Source organism: Prenolepis imparis, unplaced genomic scaffold (genome assembly GCF_030444845.1).
Source record: "Prenolepis imparis isolate NDT839.2.m4 unplaced genomic scaffold, iyPreImpa1.0 SCAF_9, whole genome shotgun sequence".
Taxonomy (NCBI): domain Eukaryota; kingdom Metazoa; phylum Arthropoda; class Insecta; order Hymenoptera; family Formicidae; genus Prenolepis; species Prenolepis imparis.
In genome coordinates, this window is record NW_028141167.1 from 6,689,489 (window position 1) to 6,715,812 (window position 26,324).

At 32.4% G+C, this 26,324-nt stretch overlaps 3 protein-coding genes and 1 long non-coding RNA gene across 5 annotated transcripts in view; 2 read left to right on the forward strand and 2 right to left on the reverse strand.

Moving 5' to 3' along the window:
* Positions 1–708: 708 nt before the first annotated feature.
* LOC145940648 (jmjC domain-containing histone demethylation protein 1) lies at positions 709–5,823 on the reverse strand. Of its 2 annotated transcripts, XM_083046025.1 has the most exons (7): positions 5,566–5,823; positions 5,141–5,420; positions 4,379–5,066; positions 3,967–4,291; positions 3,590–3,884; positions 3,068–3,363; positions 709–2,879 (listed from the first exon to the last, which is right to left on the reverse strand). In XM_083046025.1, exons 1-7 carry the CDS (start codon positions 5,605–5,607, stop codon positions 1,866–1,868), a joined length of 2,940 nt encoding a protein of 979 aa, XP_082902151.1. In that variant the 5' UTR covers positions 5,608–5,823; the 3' UTR covers positions 709–1,865. The 2 variants fall into 2 exon arrangements, with proteins under 2 accessions (XP_082902151.1, XP_082902152.1); XM_083046026.1 differs by lacking the exon at positions 5,566–5,823 and having other exon boundaries at positions 5,130–5,261.
* Positions 5,824–6,318: 495 nt separating this feature from the next.
* Positions 6,319–26,324, forward strand: part of LOC145940587 (uncharacterized) — a 36,190-nt gene continuing 16,184 nt past the window's right edge. The window contains exons 1-4 of the long non-coding RNA XR_014426045.1: positions 6,319–6,595; positions 9,831–9,996; positions 18,176–18,476; positions 18,892–18,935. This is a non-coding gene — a long non-coding RNA (uncharacterized LOC145940587). The remainder of the gene's footprint in view (positions 6,596–9,830; positions 9,997–18,175; positions 18,477–18,891; positions 18,936–26,324) is intronic.
* Roc1a (Regulator of cullins 1a) lies at positions 7,372–8,776 on the forward strand. The gene is made up of 5 exons (XM_083045912.1): positions 7,372–7,509; positions 7,682–7,709; positions 7,798–7,919; positions 8,024–8,109; positions 8,476–8,776. Exons 1-5 carry the CDS (start codon positions 7,414–7,416, stop codon positions 8,486–8,488), a joined length of 345 nt encoding a protein of 114 aa, XP_082902038.1. The 5' UTR covers positions 7,372–7,413; the 3' UTR covers positions 8,489–8,776.
* Positions 14,055–26,324, reverse strand: part of LOC145940583 (uncharacterized) — a 54,570-nt gene continuing 42,300 nt past the window's right edge. The window contains exons 2-3 of the mRNA XM_083045911.1: positions 14,713–15,049; positions 14,055–14,279 (exon numbers count right to left, since the gene is read on the reverse strand). Coding sequence (XP_082902037.1) covers positions 14,748–15,049 — 302 coding nt within the window. The 3' untranslated portion in view covers positions 14,055–14,279; positions 14,713–14,747. The remainder of the gene's footprint in view (positions 14,280–14,712; positions 15,050–26,324) is intronic.

Consider the following 26,324-nt stretch of genomic DNA (forward strand, 5'->3'; position numbering starts at 1 on the left):
TATCTATTATGATACGAGCTTTTATTATTTCGTTCAACCGAACGGAAAAAAAGTAGTTTCAAATAATTGAATCAAAAAATTATTAAATAGCTATATTAAAAAAATATGTAAATTTATTTTGAGAGATTGATTATGCAAATATCTTATTATTCGGTTAGGTTATGAGAAAAGGAATAATAATAAGTTTTTTTACTGTCTATTTTATAATAAATTTTTGGTAGTACTTTCAGAACGCATGAAATATATTTTATATTATACCATCTTTATCCGAAAAATTTCACGATTGAATTTATGACAAACCAAGAATATTTGCTGCTAAAGCAAACAATTTATTTCTAAAAACCAATTATATATTATAAATTAATAAATTTCAGACTTGCATCATTATTTATTGCAAGTGGCTTGGTGTTAAATTGTCGTTTGATATATACTTTATATTCGATAGTGAAAAAACTATGCAGAAATTTACAACATATGACACATAGATTAATAAAACTAGCTGCTAGCAACTAATAAAAAAATATCATATATTTTAAAATGCTAGTATAAACTAGCATGTTAGACAAGTTAAGATATTTCAAAACACTAGTTGTTAGCGCAGTAGCATGTTAGTAATTAAAAAATCATCATGTAAACCACGCTTCATGTATAATCCGATATGATTGCAGTGAGGAGCAGGAATTATAGAAATTGAACGATGAGGAGATAATTAACTGTCTTTTACAAATCAAAATTATATTTGAGAATCAGATTGCTATTGCTTTCGTGGATTACATGTATTATACAACGTGTTACAGTGTGGTTTTTAAGTTATGCTAAAACTTAAAGCGTGTAAAAAAAAAAGAAAAAAAAGAACACGACTTTTTCGTTCGCGATAATATATCTTTGATCAAAATAATTGAGAATAATGCTTACCATAACTATTTTTGGAATATTATAATACAATCAAACATAGTGAAAAAAGAATGAACAATTTTATGCATGATTATATTTGAATCAGCATCTAGTTCGCTTATCATTTTTGTTATCTTTACATAACGTTAAGTAAGATACTTGTAAAAGGTAAACGGAGAAAGAGCGAGGAAAAAAGATAGATGAAACGTGCATTTTTATAAAAAGCAGATATATGTATGTATGTACATCGATTTGCGCAGAACATCTGTTGTTGCCTATACGAGATGCAGCTTAGATCGAAAATTAAAATTCGGAACATACATGTTTTCGACACGTAGAGATGATCTATCTAACGTTACGAAACGATACAGTCACTGTGCATATGTGTGTATTTGGCGCGCGTCTATGAATAAATGTGTCTTTCTGTGTGATTATAGTTAGTTTTGTTTTTGCGATGTTTTCTTGTATAAGATATGTTCGGGGAACTCATGTCAGATAAATAATAATTTTCGAGCACCTTCGATTTCCAGAATTGCTATTTGAAAAATACTGTTTCTGGTGAACAAGATTCGATAGTTTCTATCCTGTTCATTTCCAAATTTTTTTTAGGTATTGATAAATAAAACTTATCTTTGTGCAATTTAATTCTAGTTAAGTTGAGAAAACAAAGTCGAGAAAAACAAGAAGAATATAATCTAAGAAAGAAATAAAATGACAAAATATTGATTTTTTTATATGATATTCAAAATGTAGAATTGTACTTATTAAAAATATGTTTCCGAATTCTATTAATCAAATCTTTCCTGTTGTATGATAAAGACGCATGATGTAATGATGCCTTTTCTTGTGCAAAATAAATAATTGCTGATCGTAGTATATTATCATCCTAATTCTCGAATGATATCTCTACGCGACGATAACCAGATTGCACTAAACCTAAACAATAGTTTCCTTGTGAGCGCCGCGTTTTTTCACGTGTCTATGAATTCAGTTGTGATCTTTTTTTCTTCCACCAGCTTAACGTCCGTCACATGCAAGTTGTGTTCGCTTTTGGCGGCAAATTTGATGACAGCTTGTGTCGATACTTGAGTGGTATGTCGCAGGTCCAGGCGTTTAAGTGCCTTACATCTTGCCAAGTGATCGAGAGTTGTTTCGGTAAGTAATTTGCAGTTTGCCAGATTTAACGATGTCAAGTTTAGTAACGACGTAAATTGCGCTACGCCGGAATCAGTAAGTCTACCAATTGAAGAAAGATCCAGGGTTTCAAGATCCGATAGATGCTGAATTATGTATTTCACTCCTCGATCTGTGAGTTCGCAGCCAGCCAAAGACAGATTTTTGAGATGCTTCAATCGCGACGTCTTATCGATGAGACCGGGTCTTGAGTCTGTCGGTGAATCTAAGACTTCTTGCAGAACAGCATCATTCAAAGAGGTAACGTAACTCAGGTTAAGTGTTTCTAAAGGCGGACAACTGCAGCTTCTCAGAGCGCGTACACTGGCCCAAGTACAGCCCTGAAGGGATAACATTCGTAATTGCGGTAATCTACTCAATAGCCAAGCTAATTGTATTTTATTAACGTTAGTCCAGTCAAGCGAAAGACTCTCAGGTTGCCGTCGAACGATAGCGGTCAAGTGTATGGACCTTAGGTTATAGTGCGACATATTGATTTTCTTCCATAAACTGGGATCTATACTATATTTTGCCCAGGTACGGCAGACCAAGGCACAATTAAGCAGATCCTTCATGCCGAGGAATCGAAATATCGCAAGCATCGCCGTTTTGTTGTATACCGAATTCTGTTGGTTCGATTCACCATCCGTTTCCTGAATAGGTAGTGGTGGTGCCGGCGCTGGCCTGACTACTACGTGCGGCTTCACCAGAGACCTACTACTGGAAGCGATCAACTGCATAGCCAGTTGAATGCGCTGCTGAGTCATTCTCTGCTCACCTTCGGCTGGCTCCCCGGGCGAGTCGTTCCACGTCTGAAAACAAAACAAACCAACAAAAACATAAAATTTATATATCGCATTTATACAACGCCCTATACAACACAATTAGATATATTATCTTTATTTTTGTTATATAAAAATACGTAAAAATTAGTATATCAAAAGTATAAGACATTTTTTAAATAAAAAAAATCTTATATATTTCTATAAAATTAATTTACCTCACTGGGATCAGGTCTCGACCGTTTACTCGGTGTCATAGCCCTTTCGGAATCTGTAGTGGGTGCTGAGGAAGCTGCGCTGGATACTGATAATTTTCGTGCGCGACCCTTCGGTTGACGCGGCCGATAATCTAAGTTTCGACCTCGCTCGCAACATTGGGGACATTCCCAACTGTTTGGCAAATCATCATTTACCGTTATTTCTTCCGAATCTAAACCTATACATCCTGGATGTACAATATCAAAGCACATCGAACACTCCATTAAATTAGACGGTGCCGTAGGAACAGGTTTACCTATAATAATATTTGAAATGTTTTAATCTGTAAACATATATTATATACACAGAAAAAAATGAAGTGTCAAATCAACACTTATACATATACTTGCATATACGCAACAAAAAAAGTGTCAATCAAAACTTATATACTTGTATATACGTTTGACACGTTATTGACACTTCTTTTTTTTGTGTACTGTTGTCATAAATTACATATTTAATTTGTTCCAAATCGTACATACCCATTAATGGCGCCGGTGGTTGTTTCCAGCCATCCAACAGACAGACTTTGCAACACGATGTGACGGGTAGCATAGGCCTCAGGCACTGGCGCATTAAGCACGTTTGTTTGGCACGGCCACTACCCCCGAATTTCACCATATCTTGGCAATAAACACATTCACGACAATCCTGTCTAGTGCACGCTTCGCATTTCTTGCACCTAGTGCGTCTCCTGCGGGGAAATGCTCTCTCGGATTTCTCCGAGTGATGCCTTTGAATTTTTACGAAACCTTTTCTGGTTACTCTCATGCGTTCCTGCAAAAGAAAAAATAATTAAAGAGATATTCAAACGATATGCGTTTATTTCGATTATGTATAATAAATGATAAGTAGATACCCTGTCTGCGATAGTCAAGGGTGGCGGTGGCGGTAACACAGGGTTACCTGTCACGGCCGATTCTGGATTATCGTTCCTATGCTGTTCTACCAAACATCGAACATCGTGAATAAGAGCGACCGGATCTCGTATCAATTCGGGGACGTTCTTCTTCGTCGATGGTAATGAATGTAGATACATAACTATCGCTTTCAAACCATGCAATTCAAACGGCGTAATGTGTATATGCTGATGCTGTTGTGGAACTGAGTGCTGCCGCTGTGATTCGGATATTTCCAAATGAGTTCTACCCAAAAGCACATGCACATATCTTTCGAGGACATACCTGTAAAAATATATAAATGTTTGCAATAACACATATCCTATTTAATAATATATTTTATATATATATGTATATAAAATTGATTCTTACCATAACATTTCTGTGAAGAATGGATACCGAAATTTCTGTGGTACTTTTGTGTGCTCTTCCACTTGCGCCACTTTCAATTGTTTCTCTATGCCAAAACTGTGAAGAAAATTTCCACCAAAAACTAAAGAATCCTGAGGAGTATATACTGCGTGAATCCAACCAGTTGGTATAAATAACGTCATACCAGCTGTTAAACTTATCCTGCCACATCTGTCTACCATATCACCAAAAAATACATCCGACTGTTTACCACTCAATACCCATTCTTGGTAAAGAGCCAAGTTTTTCTCAGTTGGTGGGATCAGCCAAAATATTTTGCCACCACGCAGAATGTGATACCACACACTTGTACCACCAAAATCAACATGAAAGTCAGTGTAACAACCTTTCACCGACATTAAACAGTACTTTTGCACTTTTGGATACATCATATCCTCTAAAAGATTTGTAGATTCTACTTGAGCTTCCTTCAAATGCCTTGGCCACACTACATCTACCCAATCAACTTGTCGCACTAATGCAGGTGATTGTACATAATTCTCTAACTTGGTGTGACTAAACTCTAAGGAAATCACATTCAATAGACGCTCTTTGTTAGAATCTTCGTAATACTTCTGCCATTCCTTCATCGTCATATCTTCGTTCTTTTGAGTATTAACATCCATAACATCCAGTATTCTCTTAGAGCCTGTCGTAAACATAAAACATTATTAATCTGCCATATATGTAATATATAATACTTTCTTCATACCTAAAACTTACCGACGCAAGTCCTGACATCATTGATGGAGAAGTTGGAGCTGGGTACTCGTAACCCCAGCCCTGACTTCTCCTTAAACAACAGCGGTATCTGCAGACCATATTTCTGCAGGTACATGAGATTCAGCTCCGATCCAGTCATCTCACGGAAGAGGCCACTGAAATTGTTCAGGTCATATCTATCGCACTCGATCTTCTCGTCGAGCTGGAAAGTTCTGCGTCCTTCGATTTCCTCGTCGCCCAAGGTCCAGTCATCGGTGTACAGCTTTCTCGTTCTTTCCCGCTGTAAAAATCGTACGAGTGATGAGAAAAGCACGTCGATCGATTTCTCCTCGAAATTGTCCTTCGTTCGACGTGGTGCGACGTCGTCGTCGATGCCACGACGCCGACGTCGCTCGACGCCGGATTCGCGCGTGCTCTTTGTTTACCAATTGGCGCCTCTTCGGCAGCGGAGCAGACTCATCGGCCATTGCGGACACGCTGTCAGAAACGTATCACCGGAATATCATCGGACACTCGGTGGAGGGTCGACACGACGAAGGCAAACACCCACGCGACAATTATTTAATCGATTACACCCTTTTTTATTATTTACATGTCAAGCCTAAGGTGCTAATGATATCACGTACACACGTTCTCGGCCCGTATTCACTCTCCCAGCGAGAAGCGACCACGCCATTTTACTGCCGGCCAGTACTGCCAACCTGTCAAATGCACGCTCGTTCCAGGGCTATCGCAGTCATCTTCGCGGACTTGGCGGTCTCGTTTGGGCGAAACGCTCGCGCACCTAGTGCATTCCCTATCGAATTGGGTGAGAAAAGTTTCGCGAAAGACGCGAGAGAAGAATTTTTCTCAGGGTCATCTACTTGGGTGATGTACGCGTCGATTTGCAATGAGCATTACATTCGCATTCCATTCGAAAGTCATTAAAAGGTATGTACGTCCCTCGTTCTCGACGATTGTTAACACTCGTGTAAATCATTCATTTATGTATAATAGTTTCAATCTTTTTGTTTTCAGCATAGAGAATTGTGCGGGAATGAAGTTCTAACGGCAAATCCTTTGACGTAATATTAAGATGATCCTAAATTGTAAAATTGAACCGTTGAAACATTTTTAAATATTACTGCATTTATCGTAATTATCGTACCGCGCTGAAAATTCGCATGCGCATGCGCAGTCGCCATATTACTTTCACTTCGCATCGCGCCGCGTCTGATTGCAGTCCAAGTGTAACGCTCCGCTATTTTTTTCCTATTTTCCTTATAAAAGTGGATACCGTGTGAAAAAACGCGTCGGGAGTGTCGAACAAAGTGTCGGGCGAGTGTCGCGTCGTGTTAATTAACGCGGGCGTACGTAATTAGCGAATATTATAGTCATATTTTTCGTGTCGAGTGAGCGGGCACTTTTTCGCGACGAGACGGAGCCAACGGAAATGGCGCCAAGAAATTTCTAACGGTGAGTAAATATATTATTAAGAATTAAACTGTTAAATATTTAGAATACAAAGGGTGTACTCACTCTTACTTTCTCAAGTAGCAAAATACTTTCCTATGTATGTGTTATATCGCTTTTATCACATAAAATATTTCATAATTTTTAATCCTCTCTCTCTCTCTCTCTCTCTCTCTCTCTCTCTCTCTCTCTCTCTCTCTCTCTCTCTCTCTCTCTCTCTCTCTCTCTCAATATATTAAATTATATATTTCAAAAATGTTTCAATCTGAAGCGGTTCACGTGTACGTTATTTTAATATCACACGAATAATTAATAACATTTATATTTTTCAATTATTTCTAAACTACTTGATAGATGCAATAATTTATCTAATATTTCATTGCTAATTGCGATATTGATATATATATTATATAGCTCAAAATACGTTCGCGATTGAATGAAACTTTTGCTAGATGCGATTTAACCCAGCATTGTTGAATAAATTTTTTGTATCATAAATAATGTATTCTTATGACTTGCATTTATATATAATAATGCAAAAATGACACATTTTGTGTCTATTAATTGTATTATTTTGATGACACGCATATTATCTTTCGCCGTTTTATTATGTGACGAAAATTTATGTGACGATTTTGAGACACTTATATATATATAATATAAATATATATTATATATAATATAAATTGTCTTATTTGTCAAGCTCTTCGAATTTTCGCGCTTGTATTTTGTGTATATTACGTTGTGCTGGTTACTGCGCATATGCGCACATCCTATAGTTCAGCACAACACCGATTCGGCCCACGTTCTAAAATTTAGAAATGGCAACAACAACCATGGAGATCGACGACGACGAGTGCGATTTGCCAACCTCTAGCAGTGGAAAAGGCGAGAAGAAGCGTTTTGAAGTGAAGAAGGTGAGTGGAGACACGTCAATAAATTATACGAAATTGAGATTATGCTCATGGTCGCCTCACGACACACAAATATAATTCCTAACCTTATTTACGCTTTGTCACTCCTTGTTTCTGTATATATTTGTGTATTTATTATCTTTCACGCAATTAAATATAATTATTTTTATTTCAGTGGAACGCAGTGGCATTATGGGCTTGGGGTAAGAATCATCATCAATCATTACTCAATCATTAGTATTGTATAATCCCCAATGTACAGCGAAAATTTTCTAATATGTTGATTTACAGATATTGTCGTGGACAATTGTGCTATATGTCGTAATCACATCATGGATCTTTGCATCGAATGTCAAGCAAACCAGGCATCTGCCACAAGCGAGGAGTGCACAGTGGCTTGGGGTGTTTGCAATGTAAGTTTGACACTTCAATGTTAATACTGTGAATGTATGAATCTATTGAATTAGCATATCTAATATAGTTGTATATTTATAATATAATTGTATTTTTTTTTCAGCACGCCTTTCATTTCCATTGCATTTCACGTTGGTTGAAAACACGACAAGTCTGTCCACTTGATAACCGTGAATGGGAATTTCAAAAGTAAGTAATTCTTATATGTGTAATAAAAATTCAAATTTTATATATTTTATATATTTTATATTGCATTTTAATGAGTATTTTATCTTACTCACAAATATTTAAATTATTATAAGTATTTATATATTATTTTATATATTTTATATTGTATTTTAATGAGTATTGTATCTTACTCACAAATATTTAAATTATTATAAATATTTATTATAAATTCTATTTAAATAATAGATTCAAATAGAATGTAAATAAATATATACACATACACATAAAGTTTATATATTGATTAATTTTTGTATTAATTTAAAAATATATAATTACATATTTAGGATAATTAGAATTAGTTGATAATTTTGCTATTTTTCATTACAGATATGGTCATTAACCAAATACAATCAGCTAAGCAAAGTCAGCTTTTTCAGCAAGTCACGTTGAATATAATTTTTAATTGTATACTAGAAAATTATTTTTTTATATGAAAAATATAATAAATCAAAGATTTGAAAGAAAAACAAAAGATTATATGCACAGTCGAACTTGTCATTTTTTTATTATTAAACAAAAATTTAATCGACAGCAGATTTATAATTAATTTCACGGTTTATTGTATTTAATTTTCATTAATATATATTATGTAACTTGTAGATTATAATAATAAATGAAGACTATAAAATGTTTCTGTTGATTTATTTATAGCATCTTGGACTATTTAAAAAAAATGAAAATTTGTATATTAATAGCAATGTATATAATGTTAAATTTAAAAATATTACAAAACCAAATTATTTTTTAATGCGATTTTTTATACTTTTATTTAACATTTTTTACTTAAAAAAATAAAAATATATTAAATATATTAAACTAACAATAAAATATATATAATATATATTAAATATCATTAAGACACGTTTTGATTTTTAGTATATTTGTATTTTTTTTATGATGAGAATTTTTTAAACTATAACCTTGATTAATCCGATTATCCGATCTTTCAGAGATTTCATCTAGCAAAAGTTTCGTCTCGTTCTTTCTATCGTAAGAACAGCACGAAGTGAATGCGAATGGAGTGTGAGGTGATAGCTATATTCTCTTTCTTTTCATCTTTGAATCGTATCCTCCTTCCATTACACGTTCATCTTCGTGTGATAATTTCAATTCTAAAATGAACTGATTTAGGAAGAATTTTTGTTAAATTTTTACATGAATTATATTAAATTGATCTTGATTTTTTAATAATTCACTTCTTATAATGTGCTTTTTATTTAAATACAATAAATTTTTTTATTTAAATAAAATATATTCCACTTATATGTTAATGTGGTGTGCTTTTTATTAAGAAATATTAATAGCAATCAAGAAGAATTTTTGTTAAATTTTTACATGAATTAAGGAAGTATTTTACATATTAAATTGATCTTGATTTTTTCATAATTCACTTCTTATAATGTGCTTTTTATTTAAATGCAATGCATTTTTTTATTTAAATAAAATATATTCCACTTATATGTTAATGTGGCATGCTTTAAGAAATATTAATAGCAATGACATTTATTTAACATAATTTGATGTATATGTTTATTACGCTTAATTTTTTTTTTTATTCTGCAAATCTATGCCGATGCGAATACGTAGCTCCTTAACGAGATATAACGGGCATCGTTGCTCATGACGTCACATCATGAGGTCGATCGATCGTACGGAGATCATCTCTCGAATCCCTTTTCCAGTTCTAGGGCATTCAGCAGAAGGCTGGTATACGGAAGGCAATACTTATCAGGCGGGTGAAACCGGGGGATAGTCCCGACGAGCCGGCTTCTAATCTGGGCATACAGCGAAAATTACATCTTCTTGCACAGGAGAGCCGGTCGACATCTGCCTAGAGAGAGAGCAACGGTAAGCTTCTTTCATCTCAATTCTTACTTTCTGTCGTCTGACTCTAGATTTTAGAGCTTTATTCGGGGATTCAAGCTCTGGATAAAAACAAAAAGAGAAAGAGAGAAAGAGAGACCGAGTAGTTTGCACACCTGTTCTAGCAAAGCTTATGAATAGTCAGGCGTAGGAAGAGACTCGAGGGCGAGATCACGTTCGTACTCGAAGATAGTATCTAACAAGGAATCCGTAGGTGGTCAGTCGGTTGAGCGGATCACTAGACAGATTTTATATTAGTTTATGTCAGAGTTCAAAGTAATTTTTTTAGCATTTATAAAGATAAATGATAGATGCATTTCTTTGCGAACAAGTTAGATGAATGAAGTAATATTTTCACGCACAGAAGCACTCTTTCGCTCTCAATTGCCCTTTAGAATTGATTTAATTATAACAAATTGATTATAATTTTTTAGATATTAAAATGGATGACGATACAGAAATATAAGAAATACAGAAATATAAGAAAAATAAAATAATGTAAAAGAAAAAGAAAATAGTTACATTTTATACACATGTGAAAAATATATAACATTATTAATACATTTAATTTTGATGAAAGAAATTTTAATCGATAAGTATCTTTCAATTCTCATTATTGCATTCTTTCTCCCTCTCTCTTATCTAAGATACGCGCATATATCATTATAAAATATAAAAATTGTTATATTGTTGTACAACAAGTCTCAGTCACATTTTTATTAACTGTTGTATTATATGATATGAAGAAAAATAGTTGATCAGATTTAGAGTGTTTAAAAATAGCACAGTTATATAAATTAAATTTTTGTTATTCGTAATAAAAGTCATTTTTTATATTACAGTGACATTAAAAGTTATTCAAATATTCTCTGCTTTTGAATATGTATATTCAGGATATTCAATTATTACTTTTAAATTTAAATTCTCTCATTCTTCAGACTAAAAATCACTATATATTGCACATCCTACTAACTATTAGAAAAGAATTATTAGAGAAGAAATATACGGACATATATATTTACATATTATAAAATATATGTATTAAAAAAAATATATTTACATTATACATATATAAATTTTATAAATGTACATATGCACATATTTATTGCAACTAGTTTTTTATATCTTTTTATATCTTTTCTTTTCTAAAAAAGATTTATAAAATCGATACTCGCATATATCGAAATTTATTGTTGTCGCTTTTCCGCGATACTCATTAGCTGTCAAGATTCGCGTTGTATATTATATTTGTAACATTGAGCTGTCATCGCGAGGATTAACAGTTCGACAGTTTGTCTAAAATAAAATAAAATAAAATAATATTATGTTTTAAATAATATGTTATAATACTTTAAACTTGATTAATATTTTTGACAGTTATCAGCTGATTTCTGTCAAAAAATATTAATCGCTGACGAAGTAGATATTATAAGTATAGATATTATAAATATATATAATATTATATATATTTATAATATCTATACTTATAATATCTACTTCGTCAGCGATTAATATTTTTTGACAGAAATCAGCTGATAACTGTGAAAATATTAATCAAATTTAAAGTATTAAAACATTATTTAAAACATATTTCTATTTCTATTTTATTTTATTTTGGACAAACTGTCAAACTGCTAACCCTCGCGATGACAGTCTCTCGATGCTATGAATATAACGCAAAACGCGAATCGAGGCAGCTAATCAACATCGCGAAAAAAAGACAACAATACTTGCGAGAATTAACATGCCTTTTTTAGAAAGGGACTAGATAACACAAGCACGCGCTATTCCTCGATTTTATGTTAAAAAGAATGATACAAAAATCAGCTGATAACTGTCAAAAAATATTAATCGAGTTTGAAGTATTATAACATTTTATTTAAAACATATTATTATTTTAATTTTTAACACATAATATTATTTTAAAATTTAATTAGCAAATTAACGCTTTATTAATATTTTTTGACAGAAATCAGCCGATTAAAGCGTTAATTTGTTAATTAAATTTTAAAATAATAGTGTGTAATAAAAATTATATAAAATAATGTTTTAAATAAAATGTTACAGTACTTTAAACTCAATTAATATTTTTGACAGTTATCAGCTGATTTCTGTCAGAAAATTCGAGTCATTATTCGAGTTTAAAGTATTATAACATATTATTTAACAGTATTATAACATATTATTTAACAGTATTATAACATATTATTTACAACATTTATTATTTTAATTTTTATAACATATTTTTATTTTAAAATTTAATTAGCAAATTAACGCTTTAATCAACTGATTTCTATAAAAAAATATTAATCAGGTTTAAACAAACTTTATACATATAAAAATATCATTCTTTTTTATATAAAATTAAGAAATGGTGCGCGCGTAACGCGTGCTTGTATTGTTCTAGTGATAAGAAAAAATTGACTATAAAAGTGACCAATTTTTGCGGATACTTTACACATATATGTGCATACACTTGCACACGCATAATAAAGAACATTTAAAAATATATAGAGAAAATAAAAGATCAAGTGTGACAAGTTCGTAACAAATTAATTCGAGTGATTTCTAAACGATTCTTGCCGCTTCAAAATTTTTAGTTGCTACGCTCAAAATTTATAAATGCAAAAACACTTCGTCTAAGCGCAGTTAGAGCATGTCAAGAGTAATGCCGTAGCGAGACCGTCGATTTTTCGGCGTCGTGGATTTTGCTTGTCACAGCTCGTAGCGGCAGGTGCGTACACTCGCTCGTAATATTTACCTGGGAGCGCGAGAGATGGGATATAAATACGATTTTCGTCCTCGACGACAGCGAACGAGGGGCGATAGGGACAAGGAGAATAGCAAGGGAGAGAGAGAGAAGGATATAGAGGAGGAAAGGTTGATAGGGAGAGAGTAGGTCGTCGGTACGGAGGCGCGCGAGGGTCTCATTTCCGGCGGAAACAGAGGTTCTCTCACCCCCGATAAAAGTCGCCCCGCCGACCTGCTCTCCCTCGTCCTCTCTTGTTTCAGTGCAACGGCGGTGGCGGCAAAGGCCAATCGAATTAAATACATTCCCGCGGAGGATCGTCCAATCCGAAGACGGTGCCTCCGCGGTTTTTGTCCGCCTCGATACCACAACCATCCCTTTTTACTTCCCCTTAAATCTTAGTGTAAATCTACTTTCTAAAGGTAAATTTACTCTGCAAAGCTGGTTAAGGCTGTTAAGCTGTCGTCACTGCGCTACACCTGAAACTCGATTAGCTGAAATCCTTCGAATTTCATCCTTACTTACCGTAACGCACTACTGATACTTTTACCTTTGAAATAATTCTAATCTATACAAACGATACAGTATTTGACAGAAAACAACAATGTGAAACATTGTGATTAAAGTCTGACTCAAAATTTGGACTATTGTCAAAATTTATGATATTGAACAGAATTTATTGTATTTTGATATTAAAAGCGTATTTTCGTAATTAAAAAATATATTAAATATTTACTATACTATAACTATATATGTTATTGTCTTGCCAAAATATATACATATATTTTATGTATATAAAAAATATGTACATAAAAATACATGTATATAATTTGGCGAGAAAAATATAGAAGATTCCAAAATTTTTTTATCTCTCCTTGGTGTGGTTTAACATATTATTACTTCGAATTCTTTAAATAATTTTGAGCGAAGTTTTAAACATTTGTTTTATAACGATAATTTTGAGCAAATAATTTTAAACACTCATTTCATAACGATTCTTCTTTTTATCTTCACAATTTGATAAATTTATCAAATCAAGATTAATAATATTTTTTATAATGTTTACGATTTTACTTAACAATAGAGCCGACGGCCTTTCCAGTTATCTGTTATATTCGTCTATTCTATTCGAGTAGCCGATTATCGTTTCGCATGCGAGAAGAGGGCTAGGAATTTTTCAGCGTTATGTATTGTATTATTTAAAAAAGCAGTGTTCTTGGTAGAGAAAGAGAGAGAAAGAAAGAGTGAGAGAGTACTACTCGCAGAAAGCCATCCATTATCCATAGTCCCGATAAATCCCGCCGAGGTGTTCGAGCTCCTTGTGTTTGGCGGATATATCAAGGTTTCCTTCACTTCGTCGCCCCGCGCTAGGCCGCGATCGCCGTCGACCTTTTCTACTTGTTTCTCCCCGCATCGCAGACTTTCGAATCAGCCGAGATTTTGTCGATGTGATTCAGGGGCGGATGAGTGCACCGATAAATCGAGAGATTTCTCTCTCAACCGTTGACGATTGTCGCTGCTTGAAAAAAATAATGCAATCTATATTAGGCGTCGTGATTAAACAATAAAAAATGGAAAGATAGATCGATAGAGATCGATAAGCATGTATTGTTATATTTTATGTCGAAACTTTGAGAAAAAAAGACGATACAGCTTACGTATATTAGAATAATACAACTTTTTAGTTTACTTTGATCGAATGATCAATTTTGCATTATTTTTTATTCTTACAATTATAAATTATTGTTTCTCCGAAATCGGCGAAATCGGCGTACCGCTGTTAAATTTAGTAGACGACGACGAGTCAGCTAACAAAATTTAAGAGTAAACTTCAGAACTTTTGCAAATACTATTTTTTTCTGTGAGGAGGGCTTGAAGGGGGCTCGTCGCAGATTAATTTTTGCAAATATAGTGGCAAGTCTGATTTGATTTAAATCTGTCCGAGCGCGTACCTAAATTGGTTCCTGCGGGAGACAGCGCCGTTGCCTTATCCTCGCGACTTCTGCCGAGATTCCGCGTTTTTTTCCAGCATCGAGAGATTTTTTACACCGATGTTACGTAATGGTAGTGGTGACTGACGAGAACGCAGGTAGTTGTAGCAACGATAAATCCTCGTTAGATCCGCGAGAAAAACAAAGGCGAAGGTGGACGCCGACCCTCTCGACCAACTGGGCGATATTCTTTCTCTCTTTCCGACTTTCTTCCCGCGCGAAAAGGGTTGTCTGTCTTCTTGTGGCGAATTTGTGCGGTTTCCGGTTTTGTTATCTTCAGATTTTCCACCTTTATGTCCTGAAACATTAAATTATATTGTATCATTAAAGAGAAAAATAATGATTGTAAAGAAGCGACTTTATTATAGATACCGCTATATTATAAATGTCTTCAATTGTTATAAACGCACGTTTACATAAAAATTATTTTTTTCTTTTTTTTAATTCTTTTCTTATATATACATAAAATAATATATATAAAATAATTCAGCAGTGAATCAATATGCTGTAAAATTCAATAATAAATGATAATCACAAAGGCATATTAATTATGGACCTATTTGTTATTGATTTTATAGCATATTTGATATTAATATTTTCATGATTCTGTTTAATTCATTTTATATTTATTTTATATATGTAAAAATTATATACACTATAGCAATCAGCTGATAAGTGGAGCAAAATTTAATTATTACACGCTATTACTTAAACTCTTTTTAATAATTTAAGTAATTATTAATTTTTCTACTTAAAAAGGATTGCAGAATATATTGTTCACTTTTAAAATAAAATTTATCTGTTTTTTAACAAATTGGAATAGTATGTTTGTAGAAATTCATTTATTATTATTACTCTTTTTCAATTTTTGATGTTCAAAGAATAAAATTATACAATATAAGAGTAAAATTACATAAATTTTATAAATCAAGAAAATAATATTAAGTTGCCACATTTTTTCTGGCGATTTATCATTATATAATTTTAACTATTTTTTATTTTTATTATCATTACTAATTTGAAATCATATAATTTTATTTCGCTTGTAAGAACTTGGAAAAAAATAATAATAGATATTATAATTTATTATATACATATATGATATTGGCTGGTAAACACAGTACTCATTGCAGTGCTCATGTTTTACATACTTCTTGTTTTTGTTATGATCTTATTATTATCCCTACTAAGGCAAAGGATTCAAGGAGAAACGCGAAGCGTTACGTGTATTTTCGCATTATTCATCGAGACACAGTCGCAAGAGATACTAATCAGTTCATGACGAAAAAAAGTAATTATTTATTGAAATTATCGAAATTAGTAAAGTCATAATTAATTTTATTAATTTTTTATTTGTTAATCGCATAGCATAAATCAGGTGTTTATACATCAGTAATTAAAACGCATAATTCGCAAGATTTATTCGATTGATTTCTATTAATGATGCAAGCAGTCGGCCAAGCATGATAATTATATTTTCGGTTATTGCATTTTACGAATATGTATCATTAATTTTAACTTGTATATTTATTCGTTCGATGTAATATGAGATAGTAATCGCACTAAAGCGCAATTGTATACTATTTGTAAGCAACAGGTGTAGCATATAACTGTGGTGAAAGGCGTGCCGTGTTATTTTCGAATTCTCTATGTCGTTGCATTAGTTATGAATATCATAATTGCCATAGCTTATGCTTCGTGCAGGAAAACTCTTTTTCGCATTATTCTTGAGCTGTGATATAATAAAATGCATATCGTATACAATTAATGTCGAAACTGCAGTGAAAAGAACCGCGCAATTATCGCACCGTAACGATTAGTATAATAGCGTGTAATAATTAACGATGTTTTCGCATATGAATATTATACATAAATGTTATGGAGAAGCAGCAAGAATGCGAGAGAAGCTAAGGAATGAAGCTAGGCAATGACAGAGTGATCAGACAGTGAATTAATTAATTTATAATATATTTAATTCACATTATTTTTTTAAGATTAAATACTCGTTTCTCTCGATAGTTAGCTTGATCTTCAGATACTTGTCATAATCATCAGTCATTGTATAGGCTATTCTCCTTGGTAGTGCGCCGTTTCACATTTCATTGTATATGCAATAGCAATATATATATATAATGTCATATAAAATATTTTATATACTATATAATATACTATATTACTATATTTTATATACTATAATATATACTACTAAATATATTATTAGATATATTTAAAAATATATTTTTTTTAAATAGAATTTTAATATACATATACACATAAACAAATATATATCAAATTTAAGATTTATAATTAAACAGAGATTATTTATTTAAGAATTAGATTTTCATTTATTAAAACTTTATATAAATAAAGCTTATATCTAAAGAGAGAAAATTTTTTATAAACATTTGTTAACAAATTACTAAAGCATTTTCTATATATTTAGTAATTATTTTTTAATATAATATATTACTTATTTTGGACTTAATTATAAATTTAGAAATTATTAATTCTCAAGTATAACTGACGTACATATACAGTTTTTATATAAAAATCTGACATCTTTTTCCGATAAGAAAATATTACAAATTTTATATGCAACACTAACAAACAAAATAAATATATAATAAATAATAACGTTCCTTTTAAGAAACATATGTATAATTTTTGTTATATTTGTTTAAACTCAAACCATATTTTTTGACAGTTATCAGCTGATTTCTGTCAAAAAATATTAATCGAGAATAAGATATTATAACATATTATATACAACATATTACTATTTTAATTTTTATAACATTATTTCAAATTATCAAATAATTTGCAAATTTTCGCTTTATTAATATAAATTTTTTTGACAGAAATCAGCTGATTAATTTGCTAATTAATTTTTAAAATAATAATATGTTTTAAATAATGTCATAATTTTTTAAACTCGATTAATATTTTTGAGTTATCAGCTGATTTCTGCCAAAAAAATTTAATTGCAGATAAGGCAAAATATAACATTATTTACAACATATTACTATTTTACAATTTAATTAACAAATTAACGCTTTATTAATATTTTTTGACAGAAATCAGTCGATTATAGCGTTAATGTACTAATTAAATTTTAAAATAAAAATATGTTATACAAATAAAAATAATAATATGTTTTAAATGATATGTTATAATTCTTTAAACTCGATTAAAATTTTTGACAGATATCAGCTGCTTTCTGTACAAAAATATTAATCGCAGATAAGGGATTATAACATATTATTTACAACATACCTATTACTATTTTACATTTTATAACATCTTATTATTTTAAAATTTAATTAGCAAATAATAGTATGTAATAAAAATGATAAAATAATGTTTTAAATAAAATGTTATAGTACTTTGTATCTTTCTATATGTATATGTATTTTATTTGTTATAGATAGCGTTGCTGATAAACTGCGCGCTTGACTGCGAGATTCTCAAGTGTCGAACGGACGTTGATTCGTGCAATTATAGTATTCGCATCATTTTTTCTCATTGTGCAATGTACGCGAAATACGCGTGCGATTCACGCGTCGCGTCGGGAGTGCCGTGTAAAGTTTCGCGTGTCGGGAGTGCCGTGTAAAGTGTCGGGCGATCGTAATTATTTGTATTTTCGCGAGTGTCGTGAGTGCTACCATGGACCAAGAGAGGAGGAGGAGGCCCGGGGAGGCATCGGGCGACAGCGAGGCAACTGTGAGGTATGTAAAATACCTAAAAACATTTTTTTCTAAACTGCATTAAGATATTTGACCGTTTCCAGACACACATACACACACACACACACATGCACTGGCGGATCCTGGGGAGGAGGGGGGGGGGGTTAAAACCCTCCCCTTGCAAATTAAAAGAAACAGTTTTGCTGAATTCGTTTAAAAAATATAAGTAAAGAAAAACAAACGTTAAAGAGCTATCGACGTCGTTGATCCTGGAGTAAAAGTAAAAATAATCATGAAACCAAAAATATTAAATAAAATAATTTTGCAAACCCGCCCCCCCCCCCTCTCCTATTATCGACGTCAGGATCCGCTAGTGCGAATATGTATATATACGAATATGTATATGTATATATGAATATGTACATGTATATACATAATTTGAATATTTTGTTTTCAGATCAATGTATGTGCTGTGTACTACAACTCCGCTTGCACGTATCGGTGAGTGAGAAATTGTTTATTTTATAACATTTATATAGCGATAATGGGAGTGTATGAAGCTGGCGCCTCATTTCGTGGAAACTCATAAATAATTAAGAGTTCTGGCTTTATCTTCAATAGTAGAACTATTGAATATAAAGCCAGAACTCTTAATTATTTATGAGTTTCCACTAAATCATATGCTAGCTTCACATATTATTATTTTAAAATATAGTTAGCAAATTAACGCTTTATTAATATTTTTTGAAAGAATTTAGCTGATGATAAAGCGTTAATTTGCTAATTAAATTTTAAAATAATAATATGTTGAAAATATTAAAATAGTAATATGTTTTAAATAATATGTTATAATACTTTATCTGCGATTAATATTTTTTGACATAAATCAGCTGATAATTGTTGAAAATATTAATCGAATTGAAAGTATTATAACATCCCTTTTTAAAAAAGGCATGATAAGTTGATTCTCGCAAGTATTGTTGCATCTTTTTCGCGATGCTGATTGACTGTCTCGATTCGCATTGTGTTATTTGCATATGTAAATAATATATTATAATACCTTATCCGCGATTAATATTTTTTGACAGAAATCAGCTGATAACTGTCAAGAATATTAATCGAGTTTAAAGTATTATAACATATTTAAAACATATTATTTTATTTAATTTTATTTTATTCAAACTGCTAACCCTCGCGATGACAGCGTCTCGATGCTACGAATATAACGCACAATGCGAATCGAAACAGTCAATCTGCATCGCGGAAAAGATACAATAATACTTGCGAGAATCGACCTTAACATGCCTTTTTTAGAAAGGGATTATATTATTAGGGATTAATTATAAGTAATTATCAAACGATAATTTATTAATTGTAAGTTTAAATTAATTATTTCGTAAATTTATTAGCACATATTACATTATTATTGAGAAAAGAATTTTAAAAACTTATCAGATGCGAACATTTTTATTATATAAAATGAAGAATTGAATAATTTTGAGTGAAACAATGAAAATTTGCTATTAATAATAAATTTGCCATTATATCAGCTGATTGCTATATTATATATAGTTTTTAAAAATAAAAAAATTAAAAGACAAAATCAACTGACAATGAAGCGAAAATAGATATCATCTAATTATAAAAATTAGCCGCAAATAACAATTCAATATATGTATACGCATAGTTATAGATTTGAGAGCACGCAAAAGGTCAATTTTGCTTGCTAATAGTTCATTATCAATCATACTTGTGATCACTGGCGGATCCTGGGGGGGGGGGGGAGGGATTAACCCCAGTCCCCTTGCAAATTAAAAGAAACAGTTTTGCTGAATTTATTTAAAAAATATAAATCAAGAAAAACAAACATTAAAGAGCTATCGACGTCAGGATCCGCTAGTATATATATATAAGTATAAGATACACTGTACATTATACTCATTACGCATTCAAGGAGTTAAGTTTAGATTAAGTCAGACATAGGACGAATAATGAGATAATTTCATTGCACGAAAATAATTAGGCGAAATTCTTTATATCTATATAATATATACAATATGTATGTATAAGATACACTGTAAATTATACTCATTACGCATTCAAGGAGTTAAGTATAGATTAAGTCAGACATAGGACGAAATGATGAGATAATTTCGTTGCATGAAAATAATTAGGCGAGAAATTCTTTATATCTATATAGTGTATATATATACACACACTGGGATTAACCCCTCCCCCCCCCCCTTACAAATTAAAAGAAACAGTTTTGCTGAATTTGTTTAAAAAATATAAATAAAGAAAAACATTAAAGAGCTATCGACGTCGTTGATCCTGGAATAAAAGCTAATCATGAAACCAAAAATATTAAATAAAATAATTTTGCAAAACCTCCCCATTATCAACGTCAGGATCCGTTAGTGTACATATATCTTGTGATACTGTGACCTCTCTCTCTCAATAATTTTATGTCAGGATTTTTTATTCTAATATTATATATATGATATTAAGAATGGCTAATATTTGGAATTTGTTGTTGAGACATTGCGATGATTGTTGGACACTCTGTACGCGATATTCTTGGCGAACGAGTCTCTGGGAGAGCACTCGATAGGCTAAGTAAATCAGAGGCCTTTGGCCAAGAGCGAGGCTACCCTTTAACCCCCATACTAGTTCTGCCGTAGCCCCTGTCGTCCCTTACGTGATGATAGAAGTGGGGATGGCAGGGGCAACAAAGGGTCGGCTAAGAGCTCTTCAGCGACCACTCGCGCACCTTCCCTAACCTAGGAAGCATCATCTACTCTTTGGCTCTGTCGGTCTTGCTTGCTTGCTTGCTGGCTTGCTGCTTGCTTGCCCCATGACGTGATTGCCACCGAAATGTGTTTACCGTAAACCGTATCAAACTGTTGAGGGCCGGCCCGCTTCAGCGCTGTAGCTGTCTATCTTTTTCGAGTACGTCGATAAAAGTACGTATCTCCATCAATTTTGTGACCGCCATTTATGGCAATCTTCCACCGTTTTCACGAAGTAGATTTACGCGAAATCGATCATTCAGATTTGTATTTTCTGTTATTGAAATATGTCAGATTATGCTTTAGGGAAGAATGACTGAAATAAGAGAGTTGAGCTTTAGTATTGTTAATGTATTTTTCAATACGTGCTAATAAAATTTTGTTTTGGCTAAAACTTTTGTAAAATTTTCCGGAAATTAACACTTTTTTCTACGAATTATTGCTATCTTTAAAATATGTGAAAAGAAATATTTATATATGTAAAATACATAATACGTATATGCAGAATAAATTTGAAATGGATGCATATATGGTGGGATTGATCTTAGCAAATGGTAATAAGTATTTGTTATTTATTATATTTATATTAGATTCAGTAGACATAATATTAAATTCAATTACAAAGTGCACTTTATAATAACATGACATAGTGACAGTATTTATATTGACATTATACTTACATGATTGGCAATTTAAATAATATACTTCAAGTAGATTTTGTTTGATACAAGCGCACGAAACTAATATTTTTATTTAATTTCACAGTCTTAAAATTTAATTTTATAATTTAGTTGACAATAAAAAATTATATATACAATATACCTGTTGATCGCTACGTTGCATAAAAAATTACCGTAATTATGGGTTTCAATTATCGAATCAAATCGCATCGCATCGTTTCGTTAACAAAAATTTGGTTTCTTTATCGAGAACAATATCGATGCAATTTTATTGCGATACAATTCTCGTTGTTAATCAATGCGGTACTACAACGGCGATTAAAAGTTCGCATCGTTTACGTGTTGGAATAATTTCGATGGCGATGGTCGGACGATTTCGGTTCTCGCAAACACATCGGACGGGAGACCCCCGTTGACAAACACGGCAATTGCATCTCGATAAATATCGGCGCCGCACTCCGATAAATATCACGTTCGACTTCGATAAATATCGGGCATGGTTAATCGACGCTTATCGCAATTAAAAGCTTATTGCTTATTGGAATATAATTCCCTGGGTGATATCCATCTGTCTATTATCCTTCTACTTATGTACCTATCGGTCACGTTTTTGAGTTGCAATATAATCAGAGATTAAATAAAAAATACAGACTCGCGTGATTTTGTATTTTTATTTAATTGAACAGTTTAAGCTCGTACATAATTACTCGTGGGGATTTGTTGCTTCAAGTGCAGTGGAGCACACTTTATGAGGGCACGGCGTGGTCGGCTGACCCGAGATTCTTGCCGTTCAGGAATATGAAGTGCATCTGGGCCGTGACCAGAAGCAGCCTGATATCCGATATAATCGTCCTGAACAGGCCGGAAGCTATTTCCGCCCCAATTTGCAATCTAGTAAATACCAGTGAACCAGCGCCAAATACCACCGCACCTAGTCTCAGACAAAAGCTGGCTAGTATAGCTGCGAGAGTCTCATTGTTATCGTTTCGTTACGAAACGTACCGTTGCACTCTCTCCGCAATACAGGAAGAGATTCGCTAAATTGTTACTATCTTTTAAATCGTTTCACATTTTAATCGTGGAATCGTCAGTCTTATTAAATGCAGATTTTAATTATGCAGATTTTATTTTTATTATAAACATTAACTGTCATTGTTAAAATTTGATTATCTGATTAATTAACACGTAAGAAAATTTTCAATATTGATTATGTTTTTTTCTTAAAAAAAGAGTGTTAGAAAATCGTGTTCAATATAATTAAAAAGAATAAATTGATAAGAAAATTTATTACGATAGGAATTGTATTCTCGTAAGAACAGAAATGTATCGGTGTGTTCAGAATTTGAGACAATTTGCTCCGGTAATACACAAGAAAAGATAATTTTATAATGAAATAAATATTAGCAAAAAAAATTATATTTCTCAAAATTAAAACACAATATTTTTATTAATATAAAATATTAAATGGTTTTTATTATAATTTAGAGTATTATTTTTAACATTTAGCTGAATAGTTATTTTCTAATTCGTACTTTAAATCGATTTAAGTTCATTTTCTTATTACGCGCGATAAAGGATGTACATAGAAACAATACAAGACATACACACAAACACACACACAAACACACACACTGTATAGCAAATAGGAGATGCACTTATGGTTCAACAATGTTGCCAGTGATCTGATCCGGAGCAACTGGTACTCTGTGGTTAAGATTGGTCACGACTGGCACAGCTATTCCGACTACGACAAGCAGTTTCGCGTAAAGCACGTCCATGATTGACCCAAGTGCTGCAATGTTTCTGCTTGTAGTCAGGTATATTTGATTGTAGCTTCGCAATGAATCATTTTGTTATTCACATACGACTTTTTTGACCAAGATTCCATGTCATATAATTTATTTTTATTTATATATTATAGAAAAAGAAAAAAGAAGAGAAAGAGGAAAAATATTTATATATAATATATAATAAAATATAATATATATACGTTTAAAATATTATTTTTTTCCAATTTTTAGCTAGTTATTAATTTTAATTATCGAAATGTTCTGTGTGTTGTTTTGTGTTGCGGTAATCTTTAGATTATTTATAAAAATAATCTGGTTACATAAAAAAGACAAGAAAATGCCACTTGTTATTGTATTCAATTTGCATTAATCGAAATATTTTCTTTGTGTTAAATGCTTTATCGATACCATCTTAACTCTTCCATGATTCACGATAGATGAGAGAACACTATATCTCTTAAGGATCAAGAATAGAATTTTCTCACAAGGGTGAGAATGATAATTTTTTAGTCTATAATTTTTTTCTCTCCAACATTAGTATCTTGATACTTTAAAAGTTCTATTATACAATGTTCTCGTTCTCTTCTTTTTCTGAATGAGTTACTCTATCATAAAACACTTTATTCTGATTTACTTTACCTTACATAATAAGACGCATTCGTTGCCAATCGCGAAGACCAATAAATGCACATCGCGCGTCCGCAAAGTTACAGCTTCCATCCTCTTGCGAGTGTCGCAACAATCGTTTCCGTTTATTCACCGACAATGCGCCAAACTTTCTAGTTGGACCGCGCGCTGGGTAAGCTTGGCACGATGTATTTGCTCGGCTGTTCTCGCGGCCGGGAAACTTGGAAATTTATTCCCGGGGAAAATTCGCGCGTTTGAATTTTTAGCAGGCTGACGTCTAGAACTTTCTTTCTTCCTTATGGTGGCAGCGGACCGTCGCTTACCTCGCTCGCTTAATCGTTTATAAGAAAGTGATTCTGCCAGAGTCAATCTTCTCTCTCTCTCCCTCTCTCTCTCTCTCTCTCTCTCTCTCTCTCTCTCTCTCTCTGTTTTTGTTTCTTTCTTTTTCTTGAGAAAAACGAGGATGAAAAAGGATCACGAAATATCCAAGAATCCATTCGTATCGTTGTGTTACTCTTCACTTTTTTCATCTTTTTGTTACATGAGAGAGACGATTGATCGATCTTTCATCGTTCATTTTGCTCTGAATACATTCTAATAAATTGAGTATAGTTTGTTATCGATTTAACGTGCGGCTGGAAAAGGAAATTAAATCCTTGATTCAGAACAAGAATATATTCTGACATTGAAATGTATATCGATTATAATTGATTCTTATCAGCCAATCAAGAATTGATAATTGATGATTTTTATAACTACAATAGAAGCAACGATGGTAGTAATATATACGTATATATTTTTTAATTAATTCTATATATATTATATCATACGATCTTATATAGACTCTTATATATGAATAATGGCTCAGTGAAATGACCGACAAATCTCATGGATTGTTAACATATAATTAAACAAATGAATGAAGTAATACGCAATTTTATGTAATTTTGACAACGTTAAACAAAATTTTCAAGCAGCATTGACTGCTCTCTTCCTTTTACCTTCGCCTCGTTGGATTGTAATTCGCGACGCATTGATTCGATGTACGAACGTATGACGTCGACATTACTGTACACACAACGGCCGTAACTTCGGGAACTTTTGTTTGAATTATGTTGAACGAATCGTGGAAACTGGTGACGCTATCGGTGCGTCAGTCGACAGAAACAGTCGTAATGTGCCACTCGAGTTCAGTTCTGTCGCCGGCAAGGCAAGGCGGTAATAGCGTTGCAGGCTCTGCAGCAGCTACCAACTACTACTGACGATACGAATCGTACAAAAGCCTCTGCTATGCGAACGTCCTTTTGTGTGTGTGTGAGAGAGAGAGAAAGAGAGAAAGCGAGAGAGACAAAGACAGAGAGAAAGACACAGATAAGTTTTCTTTTATCCACGCTTGCTCCAGAAATGTGGGCTCATCGAAAATTTCGTTGCCGGAAATCGAATTCGCGCCTTTGTCACGTCAAAAATCATTTCGAGACATTTTTGAATGACAATGATTAGGAATTAATAATATATTATGATTAAGAATTAATAATATTAACAATACAATTGTTTTAAACATACAAGATTAAATCGTGCGATTTGTATAATAAAAGGCACGGATAAAAAATATGGAATATATAAAAATGCGGGGAAAAGCGATGTTTTTTTTTTAAATTGGCGTTTTTAGTTTCTTGTCGGTGAATTTGTGCAAAAATCAATTACTCGTAAATACGGGTCGCGCACGTTTTAATCATGCGGAAATAGTGGGTGTTTCAATGTTGAAAATTACATGATATATACATATGTACGTATATCGAAGTTGCTATTACCATTGGTGCATTGGTATTTCGTATCAGCCCGAGCTGAAATATTACAAAACGACGCGGCAATTGTTGAAACGGTATAGAGACACCTCGGTCAAAATGCGGTTTCGCGCATCGCGTTTAATTGCGACGAATTTTACGTCGATCAAATCCACCGATGCGAATAACGGCGAAAATTTATTGTCGCGCTAAACGACGC